Consider the following 18,800-nt stretch of genomic DNA (forward strand, 5'->3'; position numbering starts at 1 on the left):
ATCAGTTTGTTTCCGGTCCGGGTTGCGAACGTGCAACCGAGGGGCACAAAGTCAGAAGCACAAGTATTTTTGACGCCGCCCACACGTCGCAAACCGAACCGGAAACAAACTGATGTGCAAAAACAGTCCCGCCTCTTCCGTGGCATATACCCCATGGTCTCCGATGTGATAAATATCGTCAGTTTAGATTGTTGATGTGTTTTTATTATCATTAAGACTGTATTTTGTTATTGTGATTGATTTGTGACCAGCTAAAAAAGAAACCAAACTGAAACTAACTTAATTAGGGCTACTGTACTGACGTTACGGCAAGCTTGAAGGCGCTTCAATCTATATATTTTTTTCACTCTTAAAGTATCATGCATTTATATTTTTAGGTTTATTTAAGTTTTTACAATTTTAGTCCATAAATTTTGTTATTTTGAACAATTGTAAACGGATAATTTTCGGATAATCCTGTAGCATGACGTCATCTGCAGGTGACCCCGATACAATCTGGCAGCCCGATCACATCCAGTACCGACACCGGTAGTTTGTTTTATTGAATAAGTGTAACGAGGCTAGCACAGCCTCATCACGGCGTCCAAGTGACGACGTTGACCGCAGTCCGAGCGGCGCGACGAATGTCGGCATCGTCCTCGGGGGGCTCGCTCCTCCGCACCAGCAGGGGGAGCTGCAACAGCAGACGGCGACGCCCCTCGGGAGCCTCGGCCAACGAGGTGAGCGCTCTTAGCGAGTACAGGACCAGCGCCTTCCTCCTCTGCTCTTCTTCCACATCCTGTTTGCGCTCCGAGAGAAGCTGCAGCAGGACCGGGAGGACGTCCAGCTCCAAACACTGATGCTTACCTACGGAACAAACAAAAGGCTGTTGATTGGTAAGGAGGGTGGGGGAGTCACATGACTATGCAGACATCACCTGTAGTGATGACCACCGTGTTCATGATGGCGCCAGCGGCGTTGGCCTGCACGTCCACATCCTGGTCCCGAAGGAGGTCTGCAAGGACGGGAAGTACTGCCGCCTCGCACACCTGACGCTTGCCTTCCACTGGAACACTACATCAGCGCACAAATAGTTGTAACTCCATCTCCCATGATGCATTTCACCTGCATAACAACACTAAAGAGATGCAGGAGTGGCCAACCTGAGTGCCATCATGGCTCCCGCCGCCTCCCTCCGGATATTGGAGCAGGCGTGCGACAGCTTGCGTCCGATGAGGATGACGCCGCGGTGGGAGAGGGCCGGGCCGGCGTCCAGTCGCGAGCAGCAGCTGAGCGTGGACAGCAGCAGGGCCTGCACCTCCTCCTCCTTCTCCTCTTGCTCGTCCTCCAGCTTCAGCATCAGCTTGGGAACCAGAGCCTGCAAGGCTTTTGCGCCTATCAGACAAGCGTCGGCGTAAAAAAATTAAAAAAAATCTCACTGTGTGTGATGTCATCAAGGTGTGCCTGTCTACCTGCGGGCAGCAGCGCCAGGCTGTTCATCACGCGGTGAGCGCGCGTCCTGCAGAGTGGGGAAGGGTCGTCCAGCAGCTGAGACAGACGGGCCAGGAGGGGCGATGCCAGAAGGGCTTGTCTGGGCAGAAACACAAATTAGCTTAGCTTGTTAGCATGCTAATATTAGTGTCTGTCTAGAAAAACAGCACTGTAAAGATTTAAAAACATAATAAAGGAGACACTGCGATTGGCTGGCAACCAGTCCAGGGTGTACCACGCCTACTGCCCAGAGCCAGCTGAGATAGGCTCCAGCGCCCCCCGCGACACTTGTGAGGAATAAGGGGTCAAGAAAATGGATGGATGGAAGGCTGGATGGATGGAGACTGTAAAGAAAAAATACATTTTTTTATATAAAGTGTAATTACTGAAGCAAAGTCAGTGCGCGGTGTGCTGTGCCTATTGGATATTATCAATTCAGGAAATGACTGAACGTGCAGGATACAGTTACATTACTGTAAGCTCGCCTGCTCGTAACTCAAGAAAGCACTGCATTTGATTGCAGCATCCCCTGTTGGATGGAAGGTGTTACTGCATGCTAATTTGTTTTTCTAGTGTTTAGTGTTTAGCAATCGATAAAATCTTGTCAGTCCAGTCGATCAGTCAGTCAGTACCATAATCAAATAAACTCTTGCAAACTTATATTTTTTACGTTTGTCTATTACACAAAAACAGCTATCTATATCCATCCATCCATCCATCCACCCATCCAATTTCTTGACCGCTTATTCCTCACAAGGGTCGCGGGGAGCTATCTATATATTTTTATATTTAATATTCATTTCTATACTTATTCAGGGTTGCCATTGTTATTCTAAATCTTTTTCAACTTGTTTACCTTGCGATATTGTGGCTGGTGATAAGATGCAGCAACTCGCAGGTTCTAGTCCTCACTGCTGCATCCTCATCCTTCAACAGAACCTCCAACTGGTCCAGAAAGCCTCCATAATCAATTCAATGTAAACATTAGTGCTCTTTATTTAGAAAACCCATGTCCAACAACTACATATGTTGTCGTACCATAACAAAATGAAGGTAGCAATTGCATTCATATTTAAACAAGACTTTTCTTTGTTGAGCCATTTTCTCTCTCTTTTTTTTTTATTTATTTATTTATTTTTTTTAAAAGAGTGGAAATTTTTACAGTCATACGATTAAACGTTAATGTTTTATGTAGTTCAGTCCATTCAAGTTTACGGGCAGAGCTGACACATGTAACATGGCGGACGCGCTGACGTGTTGCAAAAACGTCCAACTTACAAGTCCGCTCAAAGCGGCATAAAAGTACATTTCGAATTAGATCTACCTTCACTGACCACCTGGTAAAGTCGCTCCGGGTCGTGCGTGAGGTCGCAGAGGGACGCGAGAGCGCGCAGTCTCCTCGCGGCATCGGGCTCCTCCAGCTGGGCGAACAGCTCCGGGATGGCCAGCCTCCCGAAGGCAACCGGAGCCCGGGTCGGGTCGAGGTGAACGCCCGTCATTTCAGAGTTCGGCGATTCAGCGACGGAATCGTTCCAACTGCTTCTGGCACAACTGCTGGCTGTGGACTGGTGACGTCACTCTGTTGTCTTTGGCGTAAAGTGACTGCTCACGTGGCAACCGTTGCTTAGGAATGGGTTTCCCACGAGGCTGAGAGACGTTCAAAACAGACAATCTATTTTTGCTATCCTTACATACAATAAATTAATGTTATGAAGCTGTTTTCACCATGTTTGTGAGATCTTTCACTGGTCATTTTTGAATAATAAATTGATGCTATGAAATACACAGTTGTGATGTTTTATTTTGTACAAGTGATGTATACATTTTAAGCAGATACGCAATTCATACATGAAGACTTCAATTTCATACTTTTACAAATGAACCAAATAAATAGAGTTCATCTTTCCCTCTCAAAAATCTGAAGATCTCCTGCTTCTTCCCATTTGGTAAGGGATGCGCTGCTTTCGCAGGCCTTGCAAAAGTTTCCAAAATAAAACAAAGTTTGAAGAGTTCCGCGTCATTTGAGGCTGGATGCAAAAAAAAAATAAAAAAAAATAACGCTCTTGGCAGAAACAAAACAGATGTTTAAGTCTAAACCAGGTGATGAGGCTTCACTTCTTCTTCTTCTTTGTCTTTTTTCCACCGTCGCTCTGCTGTGAGCTGCTCTCGCCTCCGCCGCTCTTTTGCGTGCGACTCTTCAGCTTGGGGATCATCTCGGACACGTACAACATCACATCCTTCCCTGGAACGACCACAAACATGGAATCATACTGCATATGATTGTTGTTCCCATTACAAAGAGAGAATATCTGCCTGTTATTATTGTGGTATGCTCAATTTGTATGTGTTGATGCAGTTATTTCAAGCTATAATGACCGTACATCTATGCTAACTTTCATTATAGCATTTCATGTTATATCTTAGCATTAAGCTAGCAATCCTTTCTTACGACTGCTACAATGACGCCCATTCTTCTGGTTCCGGTTCTGGGCCTGAAATTCTGAAAGCATCCCACATATGTTATTCGGATTTTTATTCTCCTCACTTATTTGCCGAAAAAACAAATCCCACAAATTCCTTCCAATTTACACCGTTCAAATTTCAACTTGCTACAAAAATTCACGCCTTCCGGAGTATATATATCATCCGATTCCACTTTACTTACAGTACTAGCACAATTTAACGTGAAATATCAACTTTTTTTCCCCCCATTTCATTTTCAACGGGACTGATGTTGAACTTTTTCTAAGTCCCACTTTCGATGCCCACTTCCATTCATACAACTGATCATCATTACCAGCTCTGTGATCCTGCTCAGTGGTGCACTTGGTTAAGTGCAATGTCCAGTAACCAGGAGGTGCCGGGTTTGAATCCCACGTCTAACTGTACCTTGCAAATATATCCATGATAATTATGCTTTGTGATATAACTGTATGCCAACTGACTACCATATCAGGAAATGCATTACAATTTCACTGAAATGATGACATTTTAAAATAATTAAGCCATTATCCATGCATTTCAACAAGGCAAGTTGGCTCAATCGTGCCTGGAGTCCAACTCCTGGCTATAGTGTTGCCTGTGATTCCAGATCGGTTGTGAAAAGCGCTGCTCATATCCATGTTGCCAAACACTACCCGTACACTTCCCCATGTGGTCCACTTACGCGAGGAGAACTTATTGTGACACAAGGTGCCGTCCGCCTGCTTCAGCTGAACTCTTACTCGACCTTTAAATTGTACATCGCGATTCCACTCTCTGGGGTGCATTTTGTTCTGGACACAGAGCAACAAGAGAATGAACATTCACATCAGATGTGATGACTTTCTGCCCAAACAACATCACAAGAGGAGGTTACAGCCAAATTGTCACCTCCACCAGGACGTTCACACCGGCGGCTGTCAGGACGTCACGGATCTCTGCGCACGAAGGGTTCTCCACTGCCTGAATGCAGGCATCCATTTTGCATCATACAACAAAGAAAACAAACAAAAAAAAGGCAAGTTTGACATTTAACTCATATTGAAATATATGAATGGTGTCAGTTTGTCACCTTCTCAGCAGGGATTCTTCGTCCTTCAGCCAGAGTCTTTTTACTATTGATGTAGACAGGATAAACGCAGATGAACCTGGGTCAAACACACAGAAAATATATTGTACCCTGTTAAAAAAACATTAAATATAACAAAATATGACAAATGTACAGTAAATGTCAGTGGTGATAAGCAATTTAGTCCAAATCTCGTTAATATTATTAAAGTAGATTTTTCAACTAGGTTATTCAACACATTCATGTGACTTCATGCGAGTTATTGGGTTTTTACAAAACCCTTACACATTTCGGTGTTTACTGAAACTGACAACTTAGAAGTCTGGTACAAAATGCCAGCTAAGCTATGTGCAGCTCACCAAACACTAACAGCTAATATAGCACTAGCTAGCAAAACGTCAAACACTAACTTTGGGTTATGTTACTCAACACATTTGAGCAGGTTATTTTGTCTACAAAACAAAATTGTTGTGTTCTATTAAAAATAATATTAATAGGGATGATCGATGACCAATTAACCACATCTGCAACTGCAGTACACTATTTGCTTGGTAAACACTGCCATTTGTATTCACAACACAGTGTTGCCACTAACATGGCTAGCTTCAGTGTAGTTTAAGGCTACATTTAAAGAACAATACTACTAGATTATAATTTAGATCATTTACATTTTTGTAAGTAACTTGGACTCAAATGAGTGGCCCATTTATAAGTTTTACGAGGGTCTTCTTGACCACGTCATGCTAGATGGTTGCATTAACGGGTATTCCGTAGGTACAAACTTCACTGCAACGCCATTTCCTAATAGAGCCACGTATGGATTTCACGTACATTTGACCAACTAGTATAAATATTAGTACATATATTCAACGCGGTATGATAACATCATTTGTAAGAGATAAAATTATATCGGCGTTAATCACAGTTAGCTTTAGCCTCGCTAGCCAGAACATCTCACCGTTCCTTGTCGGCGGGGTTATCCGTTAAGTGTGCCATGTTCGGCGAGCGTGTTGCTGCCTGCGCAGTCCTGGATGTCCAATAAATGCGAAGTGCAAAAGCGCGATTCTATTATTGCCGTGAAAAACAAATTCGTCAGCGTCGCTTCTTTACGCACGATTTTTCACCGACTGTGCAGAGACTGGAGAGTGTACTTCGCTTTTAGCTCCGCCCGTTCACTTCCGGTGGGAGATATTTGATTCATTAAATGTACCCCTTTCCTTTAAATAACAATAATAATAATAATAATAATAATAATAATAATAATAATAATAATAATAATAATAATAATAATAATAATATCATTCTTCTTCTTCTTCTTCTTCTTCTTCTTCTTCTTCTTCTTCTTCTTCTTCTTATTATTATTATTATTATTATTATTATTATTATTATTATTATTATTAACAATAAAAATTCCCGTCGTGAATTGCGTCATTGCTGTCGCATAATTACGATATAAATATCTGAATAACATCAGCTGGTTTACTAAATTAATGTCATCTTTGGACAATCTTATCTAATATTTAATGCAAAAAAACAACAACATATTAATGCTTAAGATGTTGTGCTGTTTGTTAATTGATTAAATAAAATTAACTTTTTGAAAAAAAAAAAAAAAAAAAGGCCCAATCGCAATGCTTTGCAGTTCACGATCCCTCCACGCGGCGTCGCTTGTGCGCCGCCAGCGCCCGCGGCTGCTGCTGAAATGCCCGGATGTTATTGTAGCTAGCCCTTTTAGCACGTCGGCTAGCCGCTGCCTTCTGCCGCTCCGGTCTGCCGCAACGGGGACTTTCTGACCTCCTCACTCCCCCCGGACGATATAATCTATCTCGCTTCGCCTGTAATTCATCCTCGGTAGTTTATCATGATCAATTTCGACCGAACGGCTCGCTAGTTGTCGGTGGAATCATTGTTTTTTGTGACCGGTTTGTCAGGACTGGTTCGAGTTAACAATACGGCAAGCTAAAGGCTAACGGAGCTAGTGTCGAAACAGGCCTCTTTTTTTTTTTTTTCAAGGTAGCTAACGCAGCTAGTTTAGCGGAGCTACTGCGGCTGTCATGGAAGACAAATCTTTTACAAAGGAGTTAGACCAATGGATCGAACAGCTAAATGAGTGCAAGCAGCTTTCGGAAAACCAAGTGAGGACGCTCTGCGAGAAGGTAAGTTTGGCTGGGATTTTTTTTTTTTGTACAATTCAGTTCACATTCCGCCGGCCTCGCGTTTGGCCTACATTACGAAATTGGCCCCGACTAAATTCTGGAGTGCGGTGGTTGCTAGCGGTTAATTTCAACCGGGCTTCGGTCACTTCCTAACGCCTGACCGTAGTTGAATATGTTCAAATACGTTTAAGTTTGAGAGCGTTTGTTTAATGTGGGCTGTGCCGTTAATCGTCGTCTCTGGATATCAGAGGTTCACAAATTGGCGTAATATGTCCTCGCCCACAAATAGACGGAGCCGGTTTTATTGCTCGCTTTACACTTTCAAGTCCTGACTCGACAAATGTTTCATATGTGATTTTTTTAAATCTCTTGGTTGTGTTCCAGAATGTTAACAGTTAAATACAATGTGGATTTGTGTCCTTGTATGCGTACATTTATGGTGGTGTGTACCGCACCCTGCCTTTATCGATCATGTTTTATTGCATAAAGCTGACAACCCAGATAGCAAAATGTGGTTGAATCAACGTTGAAATATAGTTCGGCTTAAGTGTTGAATCTACGTTGAGATCTAAAGTTTAAATTATACAGAAAGCGCAAGGTTGATAAAATGTTGAGTCAACGTTTGCTTTCCAACCATATATCACTCAATATCAATGTCGTTTCAACCATAATCTAAATGAGAATCTACATGCATCTTTGGTTGATTTTACATTGAATTCTAACGTTTAAATTAAACAGAAAGCGCAGGGTTGATAAAATGTTGAGTCAACGTTTGCTTTTCAACCATAAATCACACAATATCAATGTCGTTTCAACCATCATCTAAATCAGAATCTACATGTATCTTTGGTTGATTTTACATTGAATTCTAACATTTAAATTATACAGAAAGTGCAAGGTTGATAAAATGTTGAGTCAACGTTTGCTTTGTAACCATATATCACACAATATCAATGTCGTTTCAACTATCATCTAAATCAGAACCTACATGCATTTTTATAGTGAATTAATGTGAGGAATAAATGTTTTAAGTTAATCATCATTTACATTGGAATTTACATCTAAATGTACATTATTATTATTACTATTATCATGCACATTAATATAGAACTACTTTTTTAAACTAACAAAAAATATTGGGTTAGTCCACTAGAAAAAAAAAAGTTACCGTATGTTTTTCACCTAGTGTTTCTGCAGATGTCTTACAACTTACTTGGATGTATTATTAGCTTGTTGATTTCCTTAACCATACTTCCCCATATGTATGAAAATCTTAGGACAGAAAATATGTTTAATATTCAAACATTTATTAGAAATCAAAACACAGTACTTTGTAACTGAATTCTGGGGAGAATGGAGGCAAAGAAAATAACACCCGTTTGGCTTCTGCCTCAAATAATGTTTGTTTTTATTGTATTATTCTTTTTCTTGACAAAGGAATGAAATAAACATGAAATGAACTGTAGGAACATCAGTGTATAAAGCGGTAACCATTTCACTTTGACTGTACGTCAGTCCATAAAAAGACACACTAAATTTGACTTGCGTTCGCACTTGCGTCCAAGGCACTAGCATTGCTTGGGATGCCACCGTTACGCTCATGAGCAAAACGCAGCCAATGCTTGACAGTAACACCAAAGTCCTGCTGAGTCAGTGTACGGTCAAGCTGTCGAGCAGCAACTGAAAGACAAGATTACAAAAGAGAAGAGAGTTAGTATCCAATACAATTTATTGTTTTAGAAAAAAAGCTGTTCTGTTGTTACAGTAACTATCAGTAAGTATTAAGTAACACTTTTTTGTTGAATTTGACAATGTTGGTAAATACATGCGATGTCAATATAAAAACCACTGTAGATTTATTTTAGTTAACTCATTCACTCCCAAAGACGTATTTATACGTTTTTTAGGTTTTTGTTTGCTAGAGTTTTTGTATGAAGGCTTTGATGCAGTTTCTGACCTGAAGTGGAAGCTTAAAGCGATGGTAGTTATTACAAAAAAAAGTTTCATTCATGAAACAGATGAAGCACACTTTTTTTTTTTTGTAATAACTACTATCGCTTTAAGCTTCCACTTCAGGTCAGAAACTGCATCAAAGCCTTCATACAAAAACTCTAGCAAACAAAAACCTAAAAAACGTATACGTTTTTGGGAGTGAATGAGTTAATTAGGACAATTACAGAATGTTGAATGTGCAATGTAACTAGCTACTAGCATGAAAGTGTGTCGTGTATAGTTAGGTACATTGTTTATTTTATTTTCTAGTTTTACTACGACTTAAAGAGGGTAATGGTCAGAGGCCATTGTTCAAATTAATAGCACAAAAGGAAAATGAAGTCTGGTTATTTGGAACGTCGTTAACTCGCTGTCTAGCTGGTGAAATTTAGAAGCTTCGGAGCGAGGACAGCATAAAGATGAAAAGGTAAGGGGAGTAGCGGTGAAGAAAAAAAAAATACTGATTTTTACTGAGCTAAAGAAAATAATGTTGACATAATTTATTAGAAATGATTGACTTGTTTTGATAGCCACTGCTGTTGCAGGCAAACCTCGTGTTCCAATAAAATATTTTGCAAATATATCGAGTTGCGTATGCCTAAGCCAGGTCATGATGCACCTCCACAAATAATGGTGCGACTAAATCCTGTGCTGTGCGAGCAACCAAAAATGTTACTCGCACCAGTGCTAGTAGTGGAAAAGTTAGTGTAGAGCCCTGGCCTGATGGAGTCCATCTTGACTGCAATATATTAATGAAAAGACAAAGATACATATACTAATTGCTGTTTTTGTGAAGTATCAATGATGTTTTTTTTTTTTTTTCATTGATTTCGGAATTGACCATTCTCTAATTAATAGATAAATAATGTCTATGTGGAGCCGCACTTTTAAAATGTGTCTTTTCTTAGTGTTTTTTTTTTTAAAGCTTTTTCTGGGAATTTTCAGTCATTCAAAAATATTTTTGGACAATTCAAAACAATTTTTCAGTTATACAAAAATGTTTTCGGAGAGTCAAACCCTTATTACGAGGTTTCGGGTATTGGAAGGATTCTGACTCCATACCCCAGGTGGAGTGATTTTACACAACAAAAGAAAGCAGCTCAGAACATTCTGCTCAAAAACAACTCTGTCTTGTAATAAGTAGTTTACATAGGCGATAACTCACCAAACATACAGTCTTGCATCACTGTCTCCTTGAATGCCTTCTTGCCAATGCAACACTTGTCTTGCTTCCCTGCCCAGTTGTATTCATTTAACAGCCCAGGGCATTTGTCATCACAGTTGCCATCATCCGTCTGATTAGGTTGTCCGAATTGGTGCCTTCAACGACAGCCAGGTGATTAATCTATGAGAGACGACATTATTATTATTATTATTAATTTAATTTTTGCACTCAACTTTTGTTGATAGAATTCTCCCGATGCCTGAAGATTTTACTTTTAAGTAAATTACATAACCTTTACTAAATTTTGCAATATTCATATACATCACCCCCTCTCCACCCCCCAGATGACTAACTAAATAACTAAATGACTAAAACTGAAAATAAAAATAATACATTTGTATTTCATTTTTGAATTGTATATTTTTCATCCGTTTTTACTTTCACTTTTAGTAATTTATTTATTTATTTATTTAGTCATTTATTTATTTTGAATTTTGGCAGTTTTGGTCCTCCATAATTATGCCTTACAAATTGGTAAAATTTTTTAAAATAAAATAAAAAAAGTGTGCTAAGATTTATGATGATTTGGTTCTACAACAGTGACCTTTGAAAAACTTACCAACTACGAATACAGTATTTCCCTTTCTTCCGGTTGGTCCCCAAGCACCGCAAAAAGGGTTGCCTGAAACAAACAGAAGACCCTGTTCAACATTTTTTTTCACAATGTGATTGTGTTCTTTCATAATCATAGTAGTTATTATTACTCACAACTTAAATTAACAATGGGTCTAGGTACCTGTTGTAGAGCTGTAATTGTGTTTGTAGTCTTGAAAAAGTGAGTTGTGCACCTAAACAATATCAACAACACAGCATGTAAGTTTCAAACTTACTGTACAAGTCAGCAATGTGTTACCGCAATAATATCATCACAATCATGTAGTACAGTGCGCAGAATCATTTACCTGTCTTGCGCTACTCCTCAGAATGGATTTTGTGGACAGAACATTTTGAAGAAACACTCAGAGCCTGAAACCTGAGCACAACCGATATTCTATTAATTATTATGTTATCTTATATTATGAATTCTGAAAACATACCAACATTACCTTAAAAAAATTTGCACTTTGCCCTCTTCCTCCTTATAGGTAAGACAGACCTCTGCATGTTCTCCTTCCCCATTAAACCTGTGCCAAGTTATATTCTCTGTCACTAATTTCAACATTTGGATGTGGTGAAAGGTAGTTCACCTAAGCTTTCTTCAGATTCTTAGAAATGAATATTTTGAGTGTTTGTTCACTTGTTTACTTACCAAAGAGGTTCACCAAGCTCTGGCCAAGGTACAACATGCCTTCTTAGTTTGAATAAGTAGTAAATTACTAATTAGCCATCTGGTTTCGAAGACGCTGGCACCACCTGTACGCCATGTGACTCGTCAAAACAGCACAAGTAACCTGTACATCAACAGACAACAAATGATATTAAAAGCAACAAAGTACAACATTTACACCTTTGTTTTATTACAGTGTGAAAAAAATGTGTTCATTATAGGCTCAATAATTAGTAATTACTAAAAAAATACTTTTACTTCCCTCAACAAATAAATATCCTGAAGCATGATTCGACTAGATTTCGTGATGAATTAAGTTATATACAGAAGTTAAACAAATTACAGATAAACCTTACATTACTATACAAGTGGACTTAATTTACTTTAAAAACTAAACCTAAAAGAAAACGCTATTCAAAGTTCTATCTTCAACTGTTAAACCAGCCTGTTAAAAACGACTGAAAAAAGATACATTCTTAATGTAAACGCTCCTGTAGCGCTTCAGTGTAGTTCGTTAGCTTACTAGCATATCAGCAACATAGCACACAGATAGGCTTGTAGTAACTCTCATTGTTAAGAGGCCGTCGGAATTAGCAACTTAGCTTCAACGTTTAGGATCATTCGAAACAATTTCTTCACTAAAACCACCTCTAAAGACCAATATGCTTAGCGACCCAACTGACAATGGACATGGTGATACATATTTGTTTTATTTAATGTAACTTTTACCGACCTGAAACACAGAACGTCGACGTTTGGACTCCCGCTCTTAGCACGGCTGTCGGCAATTTGAAATTCTTCTTCTTCTACGCTGTGTATGACTGTGTGTGTCAGTCTGGTTAGTAGCATGTCCCGCCATCTAGTGGCGTACTGTGGAACAGCGATCCAATAACGTTAGAAAGTACAGTAGATATTTAAATCAACTCGATGAAATTAAAATTGTATGAGATATATAATAGATTTTTAAAACATAACCTGGGAAATGTGTGTAACGCATAAGTCATTCCTCTTTTGTATTTTTTTAATATAATATTATGCACACAATGTACATATCACACAGCACTATAAAAAATACATAATTCAAGCTCTGCATATTTTACAATACAAGCTGAATATTATCCCAGAACAATGTAATATTTGGTGCTAGTGATAATTTGGTACCTTTGTATATGATTATACTCGCAGAGTTGCGTCTCAATAAAATAGCTTCATTACAATATTGCCCCCTAAAAGCTTTACCTCTGAATCAGATTTCCACTAAATGTAAATAATTATCTCTTTCATATGAATATTCATAGTTGTTTTTATTTTAGAATTGTTAGACTTAAAGTTTATGCGTTGCAGGTTGAAACAAAACTGGTCAGATAAAATGAGATTTTCTCTGATCAGCCAGTGAGTGCACCTAACTAAATATTATGGCATTGAAACTATTAACGGGAAAATTTAGATAACCACACACGCACGCACGCACACACCAATGTCTGTGAAGTCAATTCAGTAGTTGTGTCAATATGAAGCCATAAAATATCAAATGTAAAACATAGGAAAATTAAATACTTACCCTTGAATCGCTACAAAGAAATGGTGAACGCACGTTCGAAGAACTTCTCTCTGGAAGCTTCATGAAAGTTCGTTCACAGAATTCACACACAAACTTTGATTGTTTGACCAGAAACATATTGAAATGTCTGTGTGATGATGTATTAAAATTCTTCTTAACATCTGTTATGCAAATAAGTATGTGTAAAAAAAATGTGTGTAGAAAAAATAAATAAATCTGAAACTGCATTTAAGAGTGGGACAAGACTGGCTATACATATGTGGCCCAGAGTTGTAAATTGATAGCTGGGCCAGATGCGTCACACAGCAACTGGCCCACATCCTGTTTGCCAGAGTCAAGCCAGTGCCACCTTTGCTGCTCCTGGGCCATGTTCGGCCCACATGCCTTATGCCAGTGTCGACTGAATGCCACCTGTGCCGGACTTATGCCGGATGTGGGCACATATTTTTGATGACTGGGCTGAAATGCACAAACTAGAAACTCTAACGTGTACAGTTTATTTGGTGGAAATGCCAGGTGTTTCGAGTACATTCAAATAATTTACAAGTTTTGCAAATACAGTGTTCCCTCGTTTTCCGCTGGGGTTAGGTACCAAAAAATACCCGCAATAAATGAAATCCGCAAAGTAGTTAGCTTTATGTTTTATATTTATTATAAATGTTTAAAGACTCTAACACCCCCCACCCACCAACCTGTCCCCAAAATACTTCCCCTCCCCCTCTCCTAGTCAATTTCTCAGCTGAAGGGAAAAAAAAAACAAGAAGGGCAAACATAGATTCAACGTTAATTAAACATTGACCTTTCAAACGTTTTAATTCAACCAAAATACAACGTTGATTCAATGTTATCTTTTAAACACAAACTTCAATGTTAACATAATGCTGTTGAATCAATGTTGATTGACCAATCAATCTTCAACCGTAACCAAAAATCATCCATTTTAACCCTAATTCAACGTTGAATAAACATCTTTTGCTATCTGGGAAGGCTCATTAAGAAACTTTACAGTGGATTGTATACATCCATAAAATGAATGCTAAGACGTACAAACAAACATCTCCATTTATTTCAATGTAGTGTCATGTATACAATGTCGACAAAGGATGACAAGTGTAGCTGAATTAAGAATCAACATTACTGACGAATGGCGTTCATTTTCAGGTGGCAGGTCACATGACGTCACTTTTTTTTCTTTTTTTTTATCAACATGTTGAACCACAGTAAACTTGCTTCATAATGTCATAATTTCTTGTTAGATGCTTTTACTGTATATTCTAATTCATTAGGTTTTTCATTTACCCACAGAAAGAAACAAAACTAAAATTGTCCTCAATACACTGCAGTATGTTACCCTTTATACATACAGCAAAACATCCATTATGAATTGTAACAACGGAGGAAACAGAAAAAGTTCCAACAGAAGTCTTGTGCTGGATGTGTGTGATGCTTGGTGATCACATGAACACTCACAGGGCAGTCTTGTCTATTTAGTACTTTACAGCACACTTTTTTTTTTTTTTTTTTAAATGATATGCCTCATGACTTTGAAACTTCCCTTTTTTTTCCAGGCCAAGGAGATTCTGACCAAGGAGTCCAACGTCCAGGAGGTGAGACTTCCCAGCATGCATTAGGTCATTAGGTTTATGTTCGTAGCCGAGCATTAAACATCCGTGAAACCGCGACTTAAAATGACTGGAGGGATTTGGTGTGTCGCCTTCAGGTGCGATGCCCGGTGACGGTGTGCGGCGACGTGCACGGCCAGTTCCACGACCTGATGGAGCTCTTTAAGATCGGCGGCAAGTCCCCCGACACCAACTACCTGTTCATGGGCGACTACGTGGACAGAGGCTACTACTCGGTGGAGACGGTCACGCTGCTCGTCACGCTAAAGGTCCGCCACCTGACTTTTCATCATTTAAAAAAAAAAAAAAAAAAATGCCTACTTCTAGCTGTTTGATTGGCAGTTTTCTTTTGTGAAAAAAAAATACTGAGACCAAGAAAAATCATTTCATACCATTAAAGTGGTCCTTCTGATGCCACACAAATAGCTCAAAGCCTACTTGAACAGCTGAACTTTATTTGGGATTAATCAACGCACTTTAAATGGTGGCAGGTGTACTTAACATTGAGCTTGAATTTGATTCATTCTTAGCACACACCCTCATCCTCAGTTGTAAGAGGGTGTGCACACTTGTGTAAACGTATTGTCATATTGTGGTTTATTTTTTTTACATCGCCTCAATTGAGTTATAGACATTATTGGTCACATTTTTTAACTCATTCACCCGCAGCCGTTTTCACAGAAAACAATCCCCTTTGCTCCCGGTTCTTTTGCTGGATTTTGACTGATTTTTGCAAGGATATTGTGTTCTAGTGCTATAAAAACATTGGAAACTACCAAAAGAAACATTAGTCTTCTTTTATTTGGAAAAACAAGAGTATATTTGTATCTGTTTCCATTTTGCAGCAATGGGGTATATGCCACGGAAGAGGCGGGATGTGATTTTACACAACAGTTTATTTCCGGTCCGGGTTGCGAACGTGCAACTGACTGGCACAAGGGCGGAAGCACAGTTATTTTTGACGCAGCCCGCACGTCGCAAACCGAACCGGAAACAAACTGTTGTGCAAAAAAAACAGTCCCGCCTCTTCCGTGGCATATACCCCACTGAAAAAAAAAGTATTAGAATATAGCTAAGTTTCATCATGATTCACAAATCTGAAAACAGCTTGTTCGCAACATGTCCCTGGTTGATTTCTTATACTCTTCTGCCAACTTCTGGCCATTTTTTTGTAATAACTACCATAGCTTCAACCGTTGTCTGCATCAAACAAAGCCTTATATATGTTTGCTCTAGCATAAAAAACAAACATTTAAATACGTCTTTGGGACACTGGTAATATTTAAAATATATATAAAACTTATTTATACGTTCTTGGGAGCAAATGGGTTAATAGTGGGAAAAGATTTTAAATCCATCTTGGCTTTTTTTTTTTTTTTAAATAGAACCATAACATTTGGGCATAGATGTGTAGACTTTATATATTTATCACTGTAGATATGTATTACATCCCGTAAGGCATAGGTGTCAAACTGCAGCATTCCTCGAGGGCCGCAGTACTGAGGGTTTTGGAGGTTTCCCACTTTCAACACACCTGATTCATATTTAAGCTCATCAGCAAGCTCTGCAGGAGCCTGATGATTATCCTGATCATTGGATCATGTGTATTGGAGTAGAGAAACTTGGAAAACATGCAGGACTTTGGCTCTCGAGGACTGGATCTTAACACGTGCTGTAAGGGGAATTACATTGTCACAGCAGCAATATTTTTGCACATTAATAATATAAAATTACGCAACAAAATAAATTAAACAAGAACCACATTGAGAAGGAAGCAAATTAAGAAGAAATTAAAATCTAATTTGAGCAAGAATAAAAAAGAAAAAGTCCAAGAAGAATAAGATGGTGGGAGATGGTAACATATAGTGACTTTATAATGCAGTAATATTTTGTCACTTTTCTAGTACAATGGCTATCAGTCATAATCTGACAAATTTTTTTATTTATTTTTTAAATATTTCATCAAGATGTGGGCCACCTCTGTTGAAGTTGGCTACATTCTTAGTGGAATAGATCATCTAATTCTACCCCTGAAATCAAACTAATAAATATAATCAGTATTATTATTTTTTTGTGAAGAGGAAACAATGTTATTAACAGTGATATATAAAGATTAATTTGATACACTATTACACTAGTCATATTTGTTCAGCGATTATAAATTGAGAGGTATGAAAAAAGTAATATAAACAGTGAAAAGTTTGTATGTAAATATGCATTATGGACCGTTTAACGAGTCTAAATAGAGTATGGTGCGTTCAGGTGCGTTTCCAGGAGCGGATCACCATCCTGCGAGGGAACCACGAGTCCCGGCAGATCACGCAAGTGTATGGCTTCTATGACGAGTGCCTGAGGAAGTACGGCAACGCCAACGTGTGGAAGTACTTCACAGACCTGTTTGACTACCTGCCGCTCACCGCGCTGGTCGACGGACAGGTGGGCGTGACCGCCGGCGCCCCCGCGTCTTTGGGGGGTTTCGCATTTTGTCACAGTCTTGTTGTTTTGTTTTGTTTTTCCCTCGTAGATCTTCTGTCTCCACGGAGGCTTGTCGCCCTCCATAGACACCTTGGATCATATACGAGCTCTGGATCGCCTGCAGGAGGTCCCGCATGAGGTGGGCTTCCGGTCCAAATTGGCATGAATGTTAGAAATGGGTCAGCGTGCTTAATGGACACCCCCCTCACTCACAGGGCCCCATGTGTGACCTGCTGTGGTCGGACCCTGACGACCGCGGCGGCTGGGGGATCTCCCCCCGAGGTGCGGGCTACACCTTCGGCCAGGACATCTCCGAGACCTTCAACCACGCCAACGGCCTGACGCTGGTGTCGCGCGCCCATCAGCTGGTCATGGAGGTAAGTAAAGCCCACCCGGGCTCGCTCGAAACATCTATTTTTGGTGCGTTTTCCTTAAGTGCAGTTTCCATGGCGACGGAGCACCGTGAGCGCCCGTTGCTAGGAGACAGCGTGCTAAGTTTGCGTTGTGTGTTGCAGGGCTACAACTGGGGCCACGACAAGAACGTGGTGACCATCTTCAGCGCGCCCAACTACTGCTACCGCTGCGGGAACCAGGCGGCCATCATGGAACTGGACGACACCCTCAAGTACTCTTTGTAAGTCGGTCGCCGAGCGCTCCGCTCGTCAAATCGATCGACCGTCGCTAACGCACGTCTTCTCTCGTCCATTTCCCAGCCTTCAGTTTGACCCGGCCCCCCGCCGTGGCGAGCCCCACGTGACCAGACGCACTCCCGACTACTTCCTGTGAATGTTCGACGCCGTCACCGTCGGTCGCCCAGTTCCTCCCCCCACACCCTCATTACTGTACCGAGGAGAAAAGAAGCAATTTGGCCGAGTCACGTTCCGAGTTAAAAGTTAGTGCGCCCTCCCGCCCAGTTCTCGACTCGCGATCACTCCCCCTCCCTCTCCCCAACTCATGTTTCCACTCTGCTGTCATTAACGCTGTGCTACACGTGCAACTAAGATGTTACTTCTTCTTTTTTTTTTCTGTTTGACATGTTTTTAAGACATAATAAAACTTCCAAGGTGGACCAAATGTGCCATATTCTGATCCTTTCCCCCCTTGATGCTTTTTTTTTTTTTTTTTTTTTAATCAATTCCCCGCCCATCTGATCACATCTCACCACACGTTGCCACATTTGTGCTTTTTTTTTTCTGTTTGGAACAAGAAGAGGACGACTAAAAGAAAAATACCATTTGCTTCAAGTAGTTCCGCTGTGAGTTTTAGCTGCAGCGCTGCTCATCAAGTCAGCAACTATATTACTGTCATTTGAGACCACACAACTATCAAATAAAATGTCCTGTTGACAAACTCAGCAGTTTCTGTGTCTGTGTTTACTGTAATAACCTTCATTAGCTGAAACTGACATTCATTCCAAGATGTTTTCCAAGGTAACCAAATACTGTATGAACAACAATCAGTTTAAAAGTTAATATACTATAT

The 18,800-nt window shown here is 39.9% G+C and overlaps 3 protein-coding genes and 1 long non-coding RNA gene across 6 annotated transcripts; 1 reads left to right on the forward strand and 3 right to left on the reverse strand.

The window, feature by feature from the left end:
- Positions 1–24: 24 nt before the first annotated feature.
- On the reverse strand, positions 25–3,123 carry rsph14 (radial spoke head 14 homolog). Its single transcript, XM_077521813.1, has 6 exons — positions 2,795–3,123; positions 2,327–2,429; positions 1,452–1,570; positions 1,143–1,374; positions 917–1,053; positions 25–846 (listed from the first exon to the last, which is right to left on the reverse strand). The coding sequence occupies exons 1-6, from the start codon at positions 2,967–2,969 to the stop codon at positions 575–577; spliced, it is 1,038 nt and encodes a 345-aa protein (XP_077377939.1). The 5' UTR covers positions 2,970–3,123; the 3' UTR covers positions 25–574.
- A 130-nt stretch (positions 3,124–3,253) lies between these two features.
- On the reverse strand, positions 3,254–6,190 carry srp19 (signal recognition particle 19). Its single transcript, XM_077521860.1, has 5 exons — positions 5,979–6,190; positions 5,024–5,099; positions 4,843–4,914; positions 4,637–4,745; positions 3,254–3,712 (listed from the first exon to the last, which is right to left on the reverse strand). The coding sequence occupies exons 1-5, from the start codon at positions 6,014–6,016 to the stop codon at positions 3,582–3,584; spliced, it is 426 nt and encodes a 141-aa protein (XP_077377986.1). The 5' UTR covers positions 6,017–6,190; the 3' UTR covers positions 3,254–3,581.
- A 549-nt stretch (positions 6,191–6,739) lies between these two features.
- Positions 6,740–18,672, forward strand: LOC144019030 (serine/threonine-protein phosphatase 2A catalytic subunit beta isoform). Its single transcript, XM_077521828.1, has 8 exons — positions 6,740–7,176; positions 14,790–14,828; positions 14,942–15,112; positions 17,106–17,279; positions 17,368–17,457; positions 17,534–17,695; positions 17,834–17,952; positions 18,032–18,672. The coding sequence occupies exons 1-8, from the start codon at positions 7,075–7,077 to the stop codon at positions 18,102–18,104; spliced, it is 930 nt and encodes a 309-aa protein (XP_077377954.1). The 5' UTR covers positions 6,740–7,074; the 3' UTR covers positions 18,105–18,672.
- Positions 7,679–12,439, reverse strand: LOC144019057 (uncharacterized). Of its 3 annotated transcripts, none has more exons than XR_013283575.1 (8): positions 12,394–12,439; positions 11,643–11,784; positions 11,440–11,517; positions 11,296–11,366; positions 11,130–11,181; positions 10,953–11,015; positions 10,334–10,513; positions 7,679–8,856 (listed from the first exon to the last, which is right to left on the reverse strand). It is a non-coding gene; the product is annotated as an uncharacterized LOC144019057 (long non-coding RNA). The 3 variants fall into 3 exon arrangements; XR_013283576.1 differs by lacking the exon at positions 12,394–12,439 and adding an exon at positions 12,184–12,387; XR_013283573.1 differs by lacking the exon at positions 12,394–12,439 and having other exon boundaries at positions 11,643–12,072.
- Positions 18,673–18,800: the final 128 nt, after the last annotated feature.

This window comes from Festucalex cinctus, chromosome 5 (assembly GCF_051991245.1).
Source record: "Festucalex cinctus isolate MCC-2025b chromosome 5, RoL_Fcin_1.0, whole genome shotgun sequence".
Classification (NCBI taxonomy): domain Eukaryota; kingdom Metazoa; phylum Chordata; class Actinopteri; order Syngnathiformes; family Syngnathidae; genus Festucalex; species Festucalex cinctus.

Bases quoted from the DNA above. Each gene is read 5' to 3' on its own strand.
- rsph14 (XM_077521813.1), bottom strand. From the start codon at position 2,969: ATGACGGGCGTTCACCTCGACCCGACCCGGGCTCCGGTTGCCTTCGGG. The intron at 1,571-2,326 runs GTAAACAAGTTG...GTTTCTGCCCAG, and splicing joins ACCAGCCACAATATCGCAAG to ACAAGCCCTTCTGGCATCGC. The intron at 1,375-1,451 runs GTAGACAGGCAC...CTTGTCTGATAG, and splicing joins CCTGGCGCTGCTGCCCGCAG to GCGCAAAAGCCTTGCAGGCT.
- srp19 (XM_077521860.1), bottom strand. From the start codon at position 6,016: ATGGCACACTTAACGGATAACCCCGCCGACAAGGAACG. The intron at 4,915-5,023 runs GTGACAAACTGA...GCCTGCATTCAG, and splicing joins GAAGAATCCCTGCTGAGAAG to GCAGTGGAGAACCCTTCGTG. The intron at 4,746-4,842 runs GTGACAATTTGG...CTCTGTGTCCAG, and splicing joins GTGTGAACGTCCTGGTGGAG to AACAAAATGCACCCCAGAGA.
- LOC144019030 (XM_077521828.1), top strand. From the start codon at position 7,075: ATGGAAGACAAATCTTTTACAAAGGAGTTAGACCAATGGATCGAACAG. The intron at 15,113-17,105 runs GTCCGCCACCTG...TGGTGCGTTCAG, and splicing joins CGCTGCTCGTCACGCTAAAG to GTGCGTTTCCAGGAGCGGAT. The intron at 17,458-17,533 runs GTGGGCTTCCGG...CCTCACTCACAG, and splicing joins TGCAGGAGGTCCCGCATGAG to GGCCCCATGTGTGACCTGCT.